Source organism: Balaenoptera borealis, assembly GCF_965194805.1.
Source record: "Balaenoptera borealis genome assembly, chromosome: 1".
Taxonomy (NCBI): Eukaryota; Metazoa; Chordata; class Mammalia; order Artiodactyla; family Balaenopteridae; genus Balaenoptera; species Balaenoptera borealis.
The window spans coordinates 150,334,519-150,351,301 of record NC_138860.1 but is presented as its reverse complement, the minus strand read 5'-3'; the positions used below and the strand labels follow the sequence as shown (position 1 = coordinate 150,351,301).

At 37.0% G+C, this 16,783-nt stretch overlaps 1 protein-coding gene across 7 annotated transcripts in view; it reads right to left on the bottom strand.

The window, feature by feature from the left end:
• Positions 1-16,783, bottom strand: part of TUT4 (terminal uridylyl transferase 4) — a 151,701-nt gene that overhangs the window by 85,632 nt on the left and 49,286 nt on the right. For all 7 annotated transcript variants that reach the window (XM_082370115.1, XM_082370113.1, XM_082370112.1 and 4 more), the window contains exon 4: positions 14,068-14,184. In XM_082370115.1, coding sequence (XP_082226241.1) covers positions 14,068-14,184 — 117 coding nt within the window. The remainder of the gene's footprint in view (positions 1-14,067; positions 14,185-16,783) is intronic.

The window sequence follows — 16,783 nt, the reverse complement described above, 5'->3', positions numbered from 1 at the left end:
ATAAATTATTTATAAATCAAAAATTTGTACCAGTCTTTTAACTGGAAAAATATAGCTCATTTATCTTTTTGGATAGGTGTAAGATAAATTTTGATTGAGCTTCTTTTTCATCTGCTTTTGCTGACACCCTCAGCCTACCATCCTACCCCACACACCTGCCCATTCTTTAGGATGGAGGCTTTTTCATTATCTTATTTAATCTTTCTTCCTATACTAGTTTGGAAGCTTTACTCTACCGCCCCTCTTTTACTGCTTACCTAGGTATTTCAACATATATACTTAACTTAAAAATATCTAAAAAATAAGCCAGTATCTTTATTCTCTTCCCAAACCAGAATTTTTTAAAAAGCTGTAACACTGATAACCCTCTCCGAACTTACATCCTATTATTGTTGAGTACTTGAGTTCTACCTGCATTTTTGCCCCTGACAAATTGAATGCTATTGTTATTGTTGCTGCTACTGTTATTTTATTCAACCAATATGTCTTTAATTCTCCATTCCTCTCACATCTCTCATGTTTCCCTGAGGATCATTTTCCTTTAATCTAAAATACATCCTTTAGAATTTCCTTTACCGAGGGTCTTTTGGAGGTTAACTCTCTCATTTCATTTGTCCATCAATATATTCTGCTCTCAGTGGTGCTGGGAAAGTTGGACAGCTGCATGTAAATCAATGAAGTTAGAATACACCCTCACACCATACACAAAAGTAAACTCAAAATGGCTTAAAGACTTAAACATAAGACATGACACCATAAAACTCTTAGAAGAGAACATAAGCAAAACATTCTCTGACATAAATCATACCAATGTTTTCTCAGGTCAGTCTCCCAAAGAAATAGAAATAAAAGCAAAAATAAACAAATGGAACCTAATCAAACTTATAAGCTTTTGTACAGCAAAGGAAACCATAAACAAAACAAAAAGATAACCTACGGACTGGGAGAAAATATTTGCATATGATGTGACCAACAAGGGCTTAATTCCAAAATAAACAAAGAGCTCATACAACTCAACAATGACAAAAAACAACCCAATCGAAAAATGGGCAGACCAAAATAGACATTTCTCCAAAGACATACAGATGGCCAACAGGCACACAAAAAGATGTTCAACATCACTACTTATTAGAGAAATGCATACCAAAATTACAAGGTACCACCTCACAACAGTCAGAATGGCCATCATTAAAAAGTCTACAAATAACAAATGTTGGAGAGGCTGAGGAGAAAAGGGAACCCTTCCCACTGCTGGTAGGAATGTAAATTGGTACAACCATTATGGAGAAAAGTATGGAGGTTCCTTAAAAAACTACAAATAGAACTACAAAAAGAATATGATCCAGCAATCCCACTCCTGGGTATATATCCAGAGAAAACTCTAATTCAAAAAAATACATGCAGCTCCGTTTTTCTTTCTCAGGATTGCTTTGGCTATTCAGGGGCTTTTGTGTTTCCATACAAATTGTGAAATTATTGGTTCCAGTTCTGTGAAAAATGCCATTGGTAGTTTGATAGGGATTGCATTGAATCTGTACATTGCTTTGGGTAGTATAGTCATTTTCACAATGTTGATTCTTCCAATCCAAGAACATGGTATATCTCTACATCTGTTTGTATCATCTTTAATGTCTTTCATCAGTGTCTTATAGTTTTCTGTATACAGGTCTTTTGTCTCCTTAGGTAGGTTTGTTCCTAGGTATTTTATTCTTTTTGTTGCAACGGTAAGTGGGAGTGTTTCCTTAATTTCTCTTTCAGATTTTTCATCATTAGTGTATAGGAATGCAAGAGATTTCTGTACATTAACTTTGTATCCTGCTACTTTACCAAATTCATTGATTAGCCTGAGTAGTTTTCTGGTAGCATCTTTAGGATTCTCTATGTATAGTATCATGTCATCTGCAAACAGTGACAGCTTTACTTCTTCTTTTCCAATTTGGATTCCTTTTATTTCTTTGTCTTCTCTGATTGCTGTGGCTAACACTTCCAAAACTATGTTGAATAAAAGTGGTGAGAGTGGGCAACCTTGTTTCGTTCCTGATCTTAGTGGAAATGGTTTCAGTTTTTCACCATTGAGAATGATGTTGGCTGTGGGTTTGTCATATATGGCCTTCATTATGTTAAGTTCCATGTATGCCTACTTTCTGGAAGACTTTTATCATAAATGGGTGTTGAATTTTGTCGAAAGCTTTTTCTGCATGTATTGAGACGATCATATGGTTTTTCTTCTTCAATTTGTTAATATGGTTTATCACATTGATCGATTTGCATATATTGATGAATCCCTGCATTCCTTGGATAAACCCCACTTGATCATAGTATATGATCCTTTTAATGTGCTGTTGGATTCTGTTTGCTAGTATTTTGTTCAGGATTTAGAGGAGCCAGGCTCCCTGACTTCAGACTATACTACAAAGCTACAGTAATCAAGACAGTATGGTACTGGCACAAAAACAGAAATATAGATCAATGGAACAGGATAGAAAGCCCAGAGATAAACCCATGCACATATGGTCACCTTATCTTTGATAAAGGAGGCAAGAATATACAATGGAGAAAAGACAGCCTCTTCAATAAGTGGTGCTGGGTAAACTGGACAGCTACATAGCTACATGTAAAAGAATGAAATTAGAACACTCCCTAACACCATACACAAAAATAAACTCAAAATGGATTAAAGACAAAAAAGGTAAAACCAGACACTATAAAACTCTTAGAGGAAAACATAGGCAGAACACTCTATGACATAAATCATAGCAAGATCCTTTTTGACCCACCTCCTAGAGAAATGGAAATAAGAACAAAAATAAATGGGACCTAATGAAACGTAAAAGCTTTTGCACAGCAAAGGAAACCATAAACAAGACAAAAAGACAACCCTCAGAATAGGAGAAAATATTTGAAAATGAAGCAACTGACAAAGGATTAATATCCAAAATATACAAGCAGTTCATGCAGCTCAATATCAAAAAACAAACAACCCAATCCAAAAATGGGCAGAAGACCTAAATAGACATTTCTCCAAAGAAGATAAACAGATTGCCAACAAACACATGAAAAGATGCTCAACATCACTAATCATTAGAGAAATGCAAATCAAAACTACAATGAGGTATCCCCTCACACCAGTCAGAATGGCTATCATCAAAAAATCTACAAACAATAAATACTGGAGAGGGTGTGGAGAAAAGGGAACCCTCTTGCACTGTTGGTGGCAATGTAAATTGATACAGCCACTATGGAGAACAGTATGGAGGTTCCTTAAAAAACTAAAAATAGAACTACCATATGATCTAGCAATCCCACTACTGGGCATATACCCTGAGAAAACCATAATTCAAAAAGACATGTACCACAATGTTCACTGCAGCACTATTTACAATAGCCAGGACATGGATGCAACCTAAGTGTCCATCAACAGATGAATAGATGAAGAAGATGTGGCACATATATACAATGGAATAATACTCAGCCATAAAAAGAAATGAAATTGAGTTATTTGTAGTGAGGTAGATGGACCTAGAGTCTGTTACACAGAGTGAAGTAAGTCAGAAAGAGGAAAACAAGTATCGTATGCTAACACATATATATGGAATCTAAAGATTAAAAAAAATTGGTTCTGATGAACCTAGGGGCAGGACTGGAATAAAGACACAGACGTTGAGAATGGACTTGAGGACATGGGATGGGGGAGGGGTAAGCTGGGGAGAAGTGAGAGAGTAGCACTGACATATATACACTACCAAATGTAAAATAGATAGCTAGTGGGAAGCAGCTGCATAGCACAGGGAGATCAGTTCGGTGCTTTGTGACCACCTAGAGGGGTGGGATAGGGAGGGTGGGAGGGAGACGCAAGAGGGAGGAATATGGGGATATATGTATAGCTGATTCATTTTGTTATAAAGCAGAAACTAACACACCATTGTAAAGCACTTATACCCCAATAAAAATGTTAAAAAATAAAATAAAATAAAATACCTGGCAAATTAAAAAAAAAATCACACACACACAAAGGAGAGTGGGTGGTTTGGAGACTGCTTGGGAGAAAACCATTTGTCTTTCCTACTCAATCCCTTTAATATGTCAGACTCACCATTAAGTTAAAGATTCTATTTCACAAATAAATCAGACACTGCCATCCTTATCTGGTTCTGAAGAACCTAGGGGCATGACAGGAATAAAGACGTAGACATAGAGAATGGACTTGAGGACATGGAGAGTGGGAAGGGTAAGGTGCGACGAAGTGAGAGAGTGGCATGGACATATATACACTACCAAATGTAAAATAAATAGCTAGTGGGAAGCAGCCGTATAGCACAAGGAGATCAGTTAGGTGCTTTGTGTCCCCCTAGAGGGGTGAGACAGGGAGGGTGGGAGGGAGACGCAAGAGGGAGGAGATATGGGGATGTATGTATATGTATAGTTGATTCACTTTGTTATACAGCAGAAACTAACACACCATTGTAAAGCAATTATACTCCAATAAAGATGTTAACATGCACCCTCTGTTCATAGTAGCACTAGTCACTGTAGCCAAGACATGGAAACAACCTAAATGTCCATCAACAGGATAAAGAAGACATGATACATATATACAATGGAATACCACTCAGCGATAAAAAAGAATGAAACAATGCCATTTGCAGCAACATGGATGAACCTAAGGATTATCATACTAAGTGAAGTAAGTCAGGAAGAATAAGACAAATACCATATAATATCACTTATATGTGGAATCCAAAATATGACACAAATGAACTTATTTTTGAAACAGAAACAGACTCACAGACAGAGAACAGATTTGTGGTTGCCAAAGGGGATGGGGGAGGGGGAGGGATGGATTGGGAGTTTGGGATTAGCAGATGCAAATTATTATATATAGAATGGCTTAACAACAAGGTCCTACTGTATAGCACAGGGAACTATATTCAATGTCTGGGATAAACCATAATGGAAAAAAATACTAAAAAGAATGTATATATATGTATAACTGAATCACTACTATAAAGCAGAAATTATAACATTGTAAATCAACTATACTTGAATAAAATAAATATAAAAAATAAATAAGTGTGTGTATGTGTGTGTGTGTGTATATATATATATATTCTGTATTGATTATTGTTAGATAATTTCACTGAATATAGAAATAAAGGTTGACAGGAGGTTTTCCTCTCTCCAGAACTCTTAAGATACTATTCAACTGTCTTCTGGCTTCTATTGCTACTACTGGTAAGTCAGCCACATTCCCAACTTCCACACCTTTATGAATGACCTTAACTTTTCCTTCTGGCTGCTTTTCAAAAAGCAACTTTACTGAGATATAATTTATATACAACAAATTGCACATATTTAAGGTTTACAATTTGGTTCATTTTTGACATATGTATATAATAAAACCATCGCCACAGTCAAGATAATAAACATATCAATCATTCGCAAAAATTCCCTCATATCCCTTTGTAATCACTCCCTCCCTCTTCACACCCATACTCAGGCAACCACCAACCTGCTGTCTATGACTATAGCTTAGACTGCATTTTCTAGAATTTTATATGCATGGAATCACACAGTAAATAGTCATTTTTGTCTGGCTTTTTACACTCAGGATACTTATTTTGAGATTCATCTATGTTGTGCTGTTCATTCCTTTTTACACCAAATAGTATAACAAGGTATGGATATACCACAATTTGTATATCTGTTCACCTCTTTGGCTATTACACATAAAACTGCTATGAATACTCATATACAAGTAAATGTAGAGACATATACTTTCACTTATCTTGGATAAATCCATAGGGATTGAATGGCTGAATCATATATTAGGTATATGTTTAACTTTTTAAAAACTGCCAAAATGTTTTCAAAAGTGGATGTATTACCATATGATCCAATAATTCCACTTCTGGGTATTTATCCAAAGGGAATGAAAACACTAACAGGAAAAGAAATCTGCACCTCCATGTTCACTGCAGCATTATTTTCAATAGCCAAGACATGGAAACAACCTAAGTGTCCACTGATGGATGAATGAATAAAGAAAATGTGGTCCATATATATAACTGAATATTTTTCAGCCATAAAAATAAAGAAAATCTTGCCATGTGCCACAACATGGATGGACCCTAAGGGCATATTGCTAAATGAAATAAGTCTGACAGAGAAAGACAAATATCGTATGATCTCACACATGGAATCTAAAAACAACAACAAAACCTGAACTCATACAGAGAACAGATTGGTGGTTGCCAGAGGCAGGGGTGGGTGGTTGGGGGTGAGCGAAATGGGTGAAAGTAGTCAAAAGGTGCAAACTTTCAGTTATAAAATAAATTAGTCCTGGAGATATAATATACTGTTTGACATTATAGGTAATAATACAGTATTGTATATTGAAAAGTTGCTGAGAGTAAATCTTAAAAGTTCTCACCTCAAGAAAAAAAAATTGTTATGTGTGGTGGTGGATATTAACTAGATTTACTGTGGTGATCATTTCACAAAATATACATATATTGAATCATTATGTTGTACACCTGAAACTAATATAATGTTATATGTCAACCAACTCTCAATTAAAAATAATTTTAAAATAAACCTTTAGGGACTTCCCTGGTGGTCCAGTGGTTAAGAATCCGTCTTCCAATGCAGAGGACGCGCGTTCGATCCCTGGTCGGGGAACTAAGATCCCATGTGCCACAGGGCAATTAAGCCCACAGGCCGCAACTACTAAGCCCGTGTGCTCTAGAGCCCACATGCCACAACTAGAGAGCCTGCATGCCTCAGCTACTGAGCCCATGAGCTCTGGAGCCCGTGTGCCGCAACTAGAGAAGCCCACACACTGCAACGAAAAGACCGTGCATGCCACAAAGAAGGTCCCACGTGCCACAACTAAGACCCAATGCAGCAAAATAAATTTAAAAAACAATTTTAATTAAAAAAGAAAAAAAATCTTTAAAAAGAAATTAGGGGACTTCCCTGGTGGTGCAGTGGATAAGATTCCGTGCTCCCAATGCTGGGGGCCCAGGTTCGATCCCTGGTCAGGGAACTAGATCCCACACGCATGCCACAACTAAAGAGCCAGCGAGCCGCAACTAAGGAGCCAGTGAGCCACAACTAAGACCCAGTGCAACCACATAACTAAATAAATATTTTTAAAGTTTAAAAAAATAAACAAAATAAAAAGAAAGTGGATGTAATAGTTCACATTTCCACCAGCCCTGTTTTAGACTTGCCATTCATTCACATCCTTGACAACGTTTGGCATAGTCAATCTTTTTAATTTTAGCTGTTCTAATAAGTGTAGTGATTTCCCTAATGACGAATAATGTTGAGCATCTTTTCATGTGTTTGACATCTGTATGTCTTCTTTAAAAAAGTCTTGGCTCTAACCTTTGGCCCATATTTTTATTTGGTTGTTTGTTTACAATAGTCCCCCCTTATCCTTGGAGGATATGTTACAACGCCTCCAGTGGAGGCCTGAAACCACAGATAGCACCAAACCCTGTAAATACTATTTTCTTTCTCTACATACATACCTATGATAAAGTTTTATTTATAAATTAAGCACATTAAGAGACTACCCAAATGGCCTGCATCACTACTCTTGCACTTTGGGGCCATTATTAAATAAAATAAGGATTACTCAAACACAAGCACTGTGATACCACCAACAGCCAATCTGATAACCAAGATGGCTACTAAGTGATTAACAGGCAGGTAGTATACACAGCGTGGATATGCTAAACAAAGGGATGTTTCACATCCCAGGCAGGATGAAGCTGAACAACATGAGATTTCACCACACTATTCAGAATGGCATGTAGCTTAAAACTGTTAAGTTGTTTATTTATGGAATTTCCCATTTGATATTGTCAGACATGGCTGACCAAGGGTAACTGAAACCACAGAAAGCAAAACCACGAATAAGGGGGGATTACTATACTTATCATTGAGTTTTGAAAGTTTTTTATATCTTCTATATACAAATAATTTACCAGATATGATTTGCAAATATTTTTTCCCAGTCTGCAGCTAATATTGTTGTTCTTTAAAAAATATCTTTCAAAAAGCAGAAGTTTATAGCTTTGAGGAAGTCCCATTAATCATTTATTTCCTCTGGTATCATACCTAAGAAATTTTGCCTAATCCAAGGTCATAAAGATTTTATCTCATTTTTTATTCTGGAAATTTTATACTTTTAGGTTTTACGTTTAGGTCTGTAATCCAGTTTTGAGTTATTTTTTTACACAGTGCAAGGTATGGATCAAACGTCTTTCTTTGTACATGGATATCTAACTATTCATATGTTTAAGAGAATATCATTTCTCCACTGAATTACCTTTGAATGTCTGTCAAAAATCAGTTGTTCATAGAACTGTAGTCTTATTTGTAGACTCACTATTCTGCTCCACTGATCTACTTGTCTACTTGATGCCAATACCACACTGTCTTGATTACTGTAGCTTTATAAGTCTGGAAATCAGGTGTTGTTAGTCCTCCAACTTTGGTCTTTTTCAAAGTTGTTTTAGATTTTCTAGGGTCTTTGCATTTACAGATGAATTTTAGCTTTTCTCTTCTTTTTTATCTTTTTTATTGAAGTATAGTTGATTTACAATGTTTCAGGTGTACAACAAAGTGATTCAGTTATACAGACAGATTCTTTTTCAGATTCTTTTCCATTATAGCTTTTTCTTAAAGATTTATTTATTATTTATTTGTTTGTTTTTGGCTGCGTCGGGTCTTAGTTGCAGCATGTGGCATCTTCGTTGAGGCATGCAGGCTTCTCGAAGTTGTGGCATGCGGGTTTTCTCTTCTCTAGTTGTGGCGTGCAGGCTCCAGGGCATGTGGGCTCTGTAGTTTTGCAGCACGTAGGCTCTCTAGTTGAGGCACATGAGCTCATTAGTTGTGGCGCATGGGCTTAGTTGCCCCGTGGCATGTGGGAACCTAGTTCCCTAACCAGGGATCGAACCCACATCCCCTGCATTGCAGGAGGATTCTTTACCACTGGACCACCAGGGAAGTCCCTCCAGATGAATTTTAGAATCAGCTTTTCAATTTGGGATTTTGGTCAGTTTAGAAAGATATTTAACAGTATCAATTTTTCCAACATATAAAAAAGGTTTATTTCTGCATTTCTTTAGCTCTTCTTTAATTTCTCTCAGGAATGTTCTGTAATTTCTGTACATAAGTTTTGCATATTTTTGATGCTATTGTAAATAGCAGTTTTTTAAATTTCAATTTTATACTGTTTACCGTTAGTATATAAAAATATAATTGATTTTTGCATATTGAGCTTGTATTCTGCAACCTTGCTAAACTCACTCATTAATTCTAATGAATAACTCTTTTCTAGACTTCTGTATAAACAATCATATTACCTACAAATATAGTTTCACTTCTTCTTTTCCAATTTGGATAGCTTTCCTTTCTTTCTCTTGCCTGACTGCACTGTCTAGAACCTCTAATAAAATGCTGAATAAAAGTGGTAAGAGTGAACATATCTTTTTTTCCAATTTTTTTATTGTGATAAAATATATATAACATAAAATTTACTATCTTAACTATTTTTACAAGTACAATTCAGTGGAATTAAGGACATTCATTTGTTGTGCAACTATCACCATCGTTCAGCAGAATTCTTTTCATCTTGTAAAACCGAAACTCTACACCCATTAAGGATAGCTCCCCATTCCTCCATCTCTCCAGTCCCTAACAACCACCATTCTACTTTCTATCTCTATGATTCTGACTACTCTAAGTACCTCATGTAAGTGGAATCATACAGTATTTGTCTTTTTATGACTGGCTTATTTCACTTAGCTTTAATTTACTCAAGGTTCTTCCATGTTGTAACATATCAGAATTGCCTTGCCTTTTTTTTTTTTTAAAGATTATGTTTTTCTATGTGGACCATTTTCAAAGCCTGTATTGAATTTGTTACAATATTGCTTTTGTTTTACGTTTTGGTTTTTTGGCCAGGAGGCATGTCTGATCTTAGCTCCCCGACCAGGGATCTAACCCACATCCCCTGCATTGGAAGGCAAAGTCTTAACCACTGGACCACCAGGGAAGTCTCTGCCTTGCTTTTTTTTTTTTCTTTTAAATATTTATTTATTTTGGCTGCACCAGGTCTTAGTTACAGCATGCGGGATCTTTGTTGTGGCATGCTTAGTTGCGGCACGCATGATCTGTTTTAGTTGTGGCATGCAGGCTCTTAGTTGCAGCATGCAGACTTCTTAGTTGCACCATGCGGACTCTTAGTTGCGGCATGCAAACTCTTACTTGTGGCATGCATGTGGGATCTAGTTCCCTGGCCAGGGATCGCACCTGGGCCCCCTGCATTGGGAGCACAGAGTCTTACCCACTGGACCACCAGGGAAGTCCTCCCTGCCTTGCTTTTTAAGGCAGTATAATATTTCACTGTATGTATATGTGACATTTTATTTATCCATTCATCTGTTGATGGACAACTGAGCTGCTTCTGTGTTTAAGCTATTGTGAATAATGCTACAATGAACATGGCTGTACAAATATCACTTCAAGACCCTGCTTTCAATTCTTTTGAGTATATACTCAAAAGTGTAATTGCTGGATCACACGGTAATTCCATTTTTAACTTTTTGAGGAACTGCAACACAGTTTCCCACAGCAGCTATACCATTTTCATACCTGTCTTTTTTCCTAATCTTAGGGAGACAACGTTCAGTCTTTCATCATTAAGTATAACGTTAGCTGTAACTTCTTCACAGATGTTCTTTATCATGTTGAGGAAGCTCCCTTCTAGTCCTAGTCTGCTGAGATTTTTTAATCAGGACTTTTAAATGCTTTTTCAGCATCTACTAAGATGATCATATAGTTTTCTTTTTTGGTTTGTTAGTATGATGAATTACATTGATTCATTTTCTAATGTTAAACCAACAATGCACTCCTGTAATAAATTCCTATTTGGTCATGATGTATTTCTTCCTTAAATATACTGTTGGATTCAATTTTCTAAAATAAGGTTTAGAATTTCTGCATTTATGTTAATGAGGGATATTGGTCTGAAGTTTTCTTTTATTGTAATGTCCTTTCCTGGTTTTGGTATTAGAGTAATGTGGGCCTCATAGACTGGGTTGAGAAGCATTCTTCCTCTTCAATGTTCTGGAAGAGTTTGTGTAGAACTGGTACATACATATCAATTATCCCAGAGCTCAATGATCCTCTTTTCTTTCTTTTTCCCAAGTTCTTTTTTCTTTCTGTTTCATTTTGGATAGTTTCCATTGCTTTATCTTCAAGTTCACTAACCTTTTTTTTTAATATAAATTTATTTATTTTATTTATTTATTTTTGGCTGCACTGGGTCTTCATTGCTGCGCGTGGGCTTTCCCTAGTTGTGGCGAGCGGGAGCTACTCTTTGTTGCAGTGCATGGGCTTCTCATTTCGGTGGCTTCTCTTGTTGCAGAGCACAGGCTCTAGGCACGTGGGCTTCAGTAGTTGTGGCACGTAGGCTAGTAGTTGTGGCTCGCGCGTTCTAGAGCGCAGGCTCAGCAGTTGTGGCACATGGGCTTAGTTGCTCCGCAGCATGTGGGATGTTCCCAGACCAGGGCTCGAACCTGTGTCCCCTGCACTGACAGGCAGATTCTTAACCACTGTGCCACCAGGGAAGCCCCTCACTAACCTTTTCTTTTGCAATATCTGATCTGCCATTAGTCCTACGCACTGTATTTTTCATCTTAGACATTGTAGTTTTCACTCCTGTAAGTTCAATTTGAATCTTTTTTTATATCTTCCATGTCTCTATTTTTGGGAACATCAGGAATATAGTTATACTGACTCCCTTAATGTCCTTCTCTACTAATTCTACTGGGTCAGTTCAAGGTCAGTTTTGATTGGCTGATCTTTCTTCTCTTCATGGTTTGTATTTTCCTGCTTCCACGTATGCCTGATAATCTTTGACTGAATGGCAGACAATGTGAACTTTTTGGCAGTGATGGATATTTTGTATTCCTATAAATATTCTCAAGCTTCGTTCTATAATGACATGAAATACTTGGAAATAGTTTATTCTTTTGGATCTTGCCTTTAAAACTTTTTAGTTGGGACCAGACCACATTTAGTTTAGGGTTAAATATTCCCCATTACTAAAACAAGACCTTTCTGAGTACTCTACCCAATACCCCACAAAGTATGAGGCTTTTCAGTCTGGATAGTTGGAAAATACTATTCCCAGCTCTGTGTGAGCACCAAGCACTGTTCTAATCCCCAGATGGTTCTTTCCCTGGCTTCAGGAAGCTTTCCCACATGCATGCACCACAGTATTGTGCTGAATACTCTGAGGGGACTGTCCATAGATCTCTGGGTTTCTCTCTGTATAGCTTTCTCGTTTTTGTTATTCTGTCCTACAAACTCTAGCCACACTGTACTCCCTGGACTCGTCCATCTCCTCAACCCTGGGAGTCCACTGCATTCTACTCCCTATAATACCATCTAGAAACTCTCTCCAATTGGAGTAATCATTGAGCTCATCTCATTTGTTTTTCATTCACTGTTGGTCCTTTGTTGCCTAAAGAAGACATTATTAGTGATTTTTGCCTGTTTTTGTTTTTGTTTTTGTTTTGTTTTGTTGGTTATTTCGAGGAGAAGGTAAATCCAGTCCCTTTTATTCCAACTTCACCAAAAGTCCAGTACAGCTGCTTTTAAGGTTAGTTTGTTTTTTTGTAATATTCTAAAATTTCCCTATAATGTATATAATGTATAATGGCTTTCTTTTTAAGTCTGTTTGGAATTCCCTGAGCTTCCTGCAACTAATGATCAGCATCTTTGAACATTTCTTGAAATTTCTCAGTTATTATCTCCTAAACTACCACTTTGGCTCTGTTCTATTAAGTCTTCTGATATGCTAATTAAATCAAAATAATAGGCTGATAAAATTCAAATGATTTCTTTTCCTTCTAAGTTCCTGAATTTTTTCAATGCATTCATTGTTTTCAATAAAAATGTGCTGAGCACCTACTATGTGTCAGACACTGTACTAAGCAACGCAGAAACAAAAATAAATAAGAAATTAAACCTGTCCTCGAAAATATTTGGATACTGAAGCCTAGAAGAAGAGAGAAGGCAGACATTTATAACACACTGTATAAGGCTTTCTGATCAAGCCACTATGGGAGCACCAAGAAAGTGTACCTATAACACAGACTTGTTGGGAAGGTCAAGTAAAAGAGTATTTCTCAGAGAAAATATCTTAGAGATAAGTAAGAAGTTATATAGAATTAATATTATAACTTTGAAAAGAAAAAATTAAATAGCTAACATACTAATGAATTTTAAAAAGAAAACATTCTACTTATACTATGTCCATATGAAATGTTCTAATAAAAATCACTGAAAACTTATGAATTCCCAAAGGCTAAACCTTAAAAGGCCCCGCATGATCTGGGCTTCTCCAGCTTCATCTCATACCATTTTCCTCCTGGTTCTCTTTGCTCCAATCATGCTCTTTCAGCTCTTCATATGCCATGTCCTTTTATAACTTAGAGACCTTCATACTGCTTTTTTGTGTAAAATGCTCTCATCTCACCCTTCTATGCCACTCAACCTCTACCTTCAAGGTTCAACAAATGTCACTTTCTCAAAGAAACTATCCCTCCTCTAAATTAAGTAAAATATCCTTGTACACTTCCTTAGCACCACAATTGCCCCTTTAATAAAACTCATCATACTTAAATCCTTATTCAATGTATGCCTTCACCAATACTTTAGAAACTCTGAGGACAAGAACCATGACTATCTTATTCACCACTCCCTAGACCTAACACATAAGAACTCAGTAAATACTGGTTGGACTAACTGATTGTACCTTTAAGCTTAGGAATCAACATACTTTAGGATGAGCAAACTGGTCTCTGAGAAGGTTCCCCTCCTGATCACCTAAGATAAGAAAGGCAATCACAGCTTTCAACGCTATCATTTCAGTTACTACTATATGACTAGACAAATACTTGATTTTTACTTTCATTAATAAAAAATATTTGATATAGTTTTACCATTCAATAAATAAATAAAATATTTTATAAAAAGACTTACCAAAATGTTTTTCTTATGTCGTTTCTCTTTTATATGTTTATGAGCTCCCTGGATGTTTTCAATGTGAATTAAGCAAAGTTTGCACAGATATCGGCAATTGGTATATTCTGGTGAGCGCTAAAAAAAAAAGTTGAAAACATTTTTTCAGAAAACAAAAAAAAAGTAAAATTTTAACTATATACGTGAAGGATACAACTACGTAAATATATGAGACAAAAATAAGCAATGAACGAGTACTTTTCAATAAACAATTCAGTACTCATATACCCAGGAGATAGTTGTCCTTTTCAAAATAGTCATCACAGGAGATAATATACTAATTTCAAAAGATATGATAATCCTAAATATGTTTGATACTTATCTAATATAATATAGTCTTCAGAATCCAATGTAAGATAAGAAAGGCAGTATTATTATTTAGTCTTATTCCAACACTGTCTCAAAAACTGGTTTCAAAATTTCAGTCTTTTTGATTACCATAAAAAATAAAATTCACCCTCAAATTGGGAATTTCAAAAGAATGAATTGCAAATATGGAAGACAATTCCAAAAGCTGAGCTTTGAAAACACTCTACTCAATTACAATCACACGGGAATAAATGGATAACCTCTTGAGTTAACTACTCTGAAGGGAAAAACAATTATGACACATGAAAAGTATCAGTCACAATACTTAAATCATACTTTATACATGTATTCTTGAAATAATAAAAAATTAGTAATTCCAAAGGGCCTGTTATATGCTAGGCACTATGCTAGATGTTTGACATATAATTTGTCATTTTAACTCCCCTAATAATCCAACTAGATTGGCATTATCTTCATTTTATAGATGTGAAAAAAAAACTCGTAGACCTTGCGACTTTCACAAGGATACAACAATATTACATGGTAGATGCTGAATTTCATGTATATCTGAATCCAAAGCCAAGACTCCACCCATAAGATGATACAAAAAAAATTTACAAAAACACAATACGAGGAACCAAGATGGCGGAATAGAAGGACGTGCTCTCACTCCCTCTTGTGAGAACACCAGAATCACAACTAGCTACTGGACAATCATCAACAGGAAGACACCGGAACTCACCAAATAAGATACCCCACACCCAAAGACAAAGGAGAAGCCACAATGAGATGGTAGGAAGGGCGCAATCACAGTAAAATCAAGTCCCATAACTGCTAGGTGGGTGACTCACAGACTGGAGAACACTTATACCACAGAAGTCCACCCACTGGAATGAAGGTTCTGAGCCCCACGTCAGGCTTCCCAACCTGGGGGTCCGGCAACGGGAGGAGGAATTCCTAGAGAATCAGACTTTGAAGCCTAGTGGGATTTGATTGCAGGACTTCAACAGGACTGGGAGAAACAGAGACTCCACTCTTGGAGGGCACACACAAAGTAGTGCGCTCACTGGAACCCAGGGGAAGGAGCAGTGACCCCACAGAGACTGAACCAGACCTACCTGCTAGTGTTGGAGGGTCTGCTGCAGAGGCGGGGGGTGGCTGTGCCTCACCGTAGGGACAAGGACACTGGCAGCAGAAGTTCTGGGAAGTACTCCTTGGTGTGCGCCTTCCCAGAGTCTGTCATTAGCCCCACCAAAGAGCCCAGGTAGGCTCCAGTGTTGGGTTGCCTCAGGCCAAACAACCAACAGGCAGGGAACCCAGCCCCACCCAACAACATTCAAGCGGATTAAAGTTTTACTGAGCTCTGCCCACCAGAGCAACAGTCAGCTCTACCCACCACCAGTCCCTCCCATCAGGAAACTTACACAAGCCTCTTAGATAGCCTCATCCACCAAAGGGCAGACAGCAGAAGCAAGAAAAACTACAATCCTGTAGCCTGTGGAACAAAAACCATATTTACAGAAAGATAGACAAGATGAAAAGGCAGAGGGCTATATACCAGATGAAGGAACAAGAAAAAACCCCAGAAAAACAACTGAATGAAGTGGAGATAGGCAACCTTCCAGAAAAAGAATTCAGAATAATGATAGTGAAGATGATCCAGGACCTTGGAATAAGAATGGAGGCAAAGATTGAGAAGATGCAAGAAATGATTAACAAAGACCTAGAAGAATTAAAGAACAAACAAACAGAGATGACCAATACAATAACTGAAATGAAAACTACACTAGAAGGAATCAATAGCAGAATAACTGAGGCAGAAGAATGGATAAGTGACCTGGAAGACAGAATGGTGGAATTCACTGCTGTGGAACAGAATAAAGAAAAAAGAATGAAAAGAAATGAAGACAGCCTAAGAGACCTCTGGGACAACATTAAACGCAACAACATTCGCATTATAGGGGTCCCAGAAGGAGAAGAGAGAGAGAAAGGACCAGAGAAAATATCTGAAGAGATTATAGTCAAAAACTCCCCTAACATGGGAAAGGAAATAGCCACCCAAGTCCAGGAAGTGCAGCAAGTCCCAAACAGGATAAACCCAAGGAGAAACATGCCGAGACACATAGTAATCAAATTGGCAAAAATTAAAGACAAAGAAAACTTATTAAAAGCAGCAAGGGAAAAACGACAAATAACATACAAGGGAACTCCCATAAGGTTAACAGCTGATTTCTCAGCAGAAACTCTACAAGCCAGAAGGGAGTGGCATGATATACTTAAAGTGATGAAAGGGAAGAACCTACAACCAAGATTACTCTACCCAGCAAGGATCTCATTCAGATTCGATGGAGAAATCAAAAGCTTTACT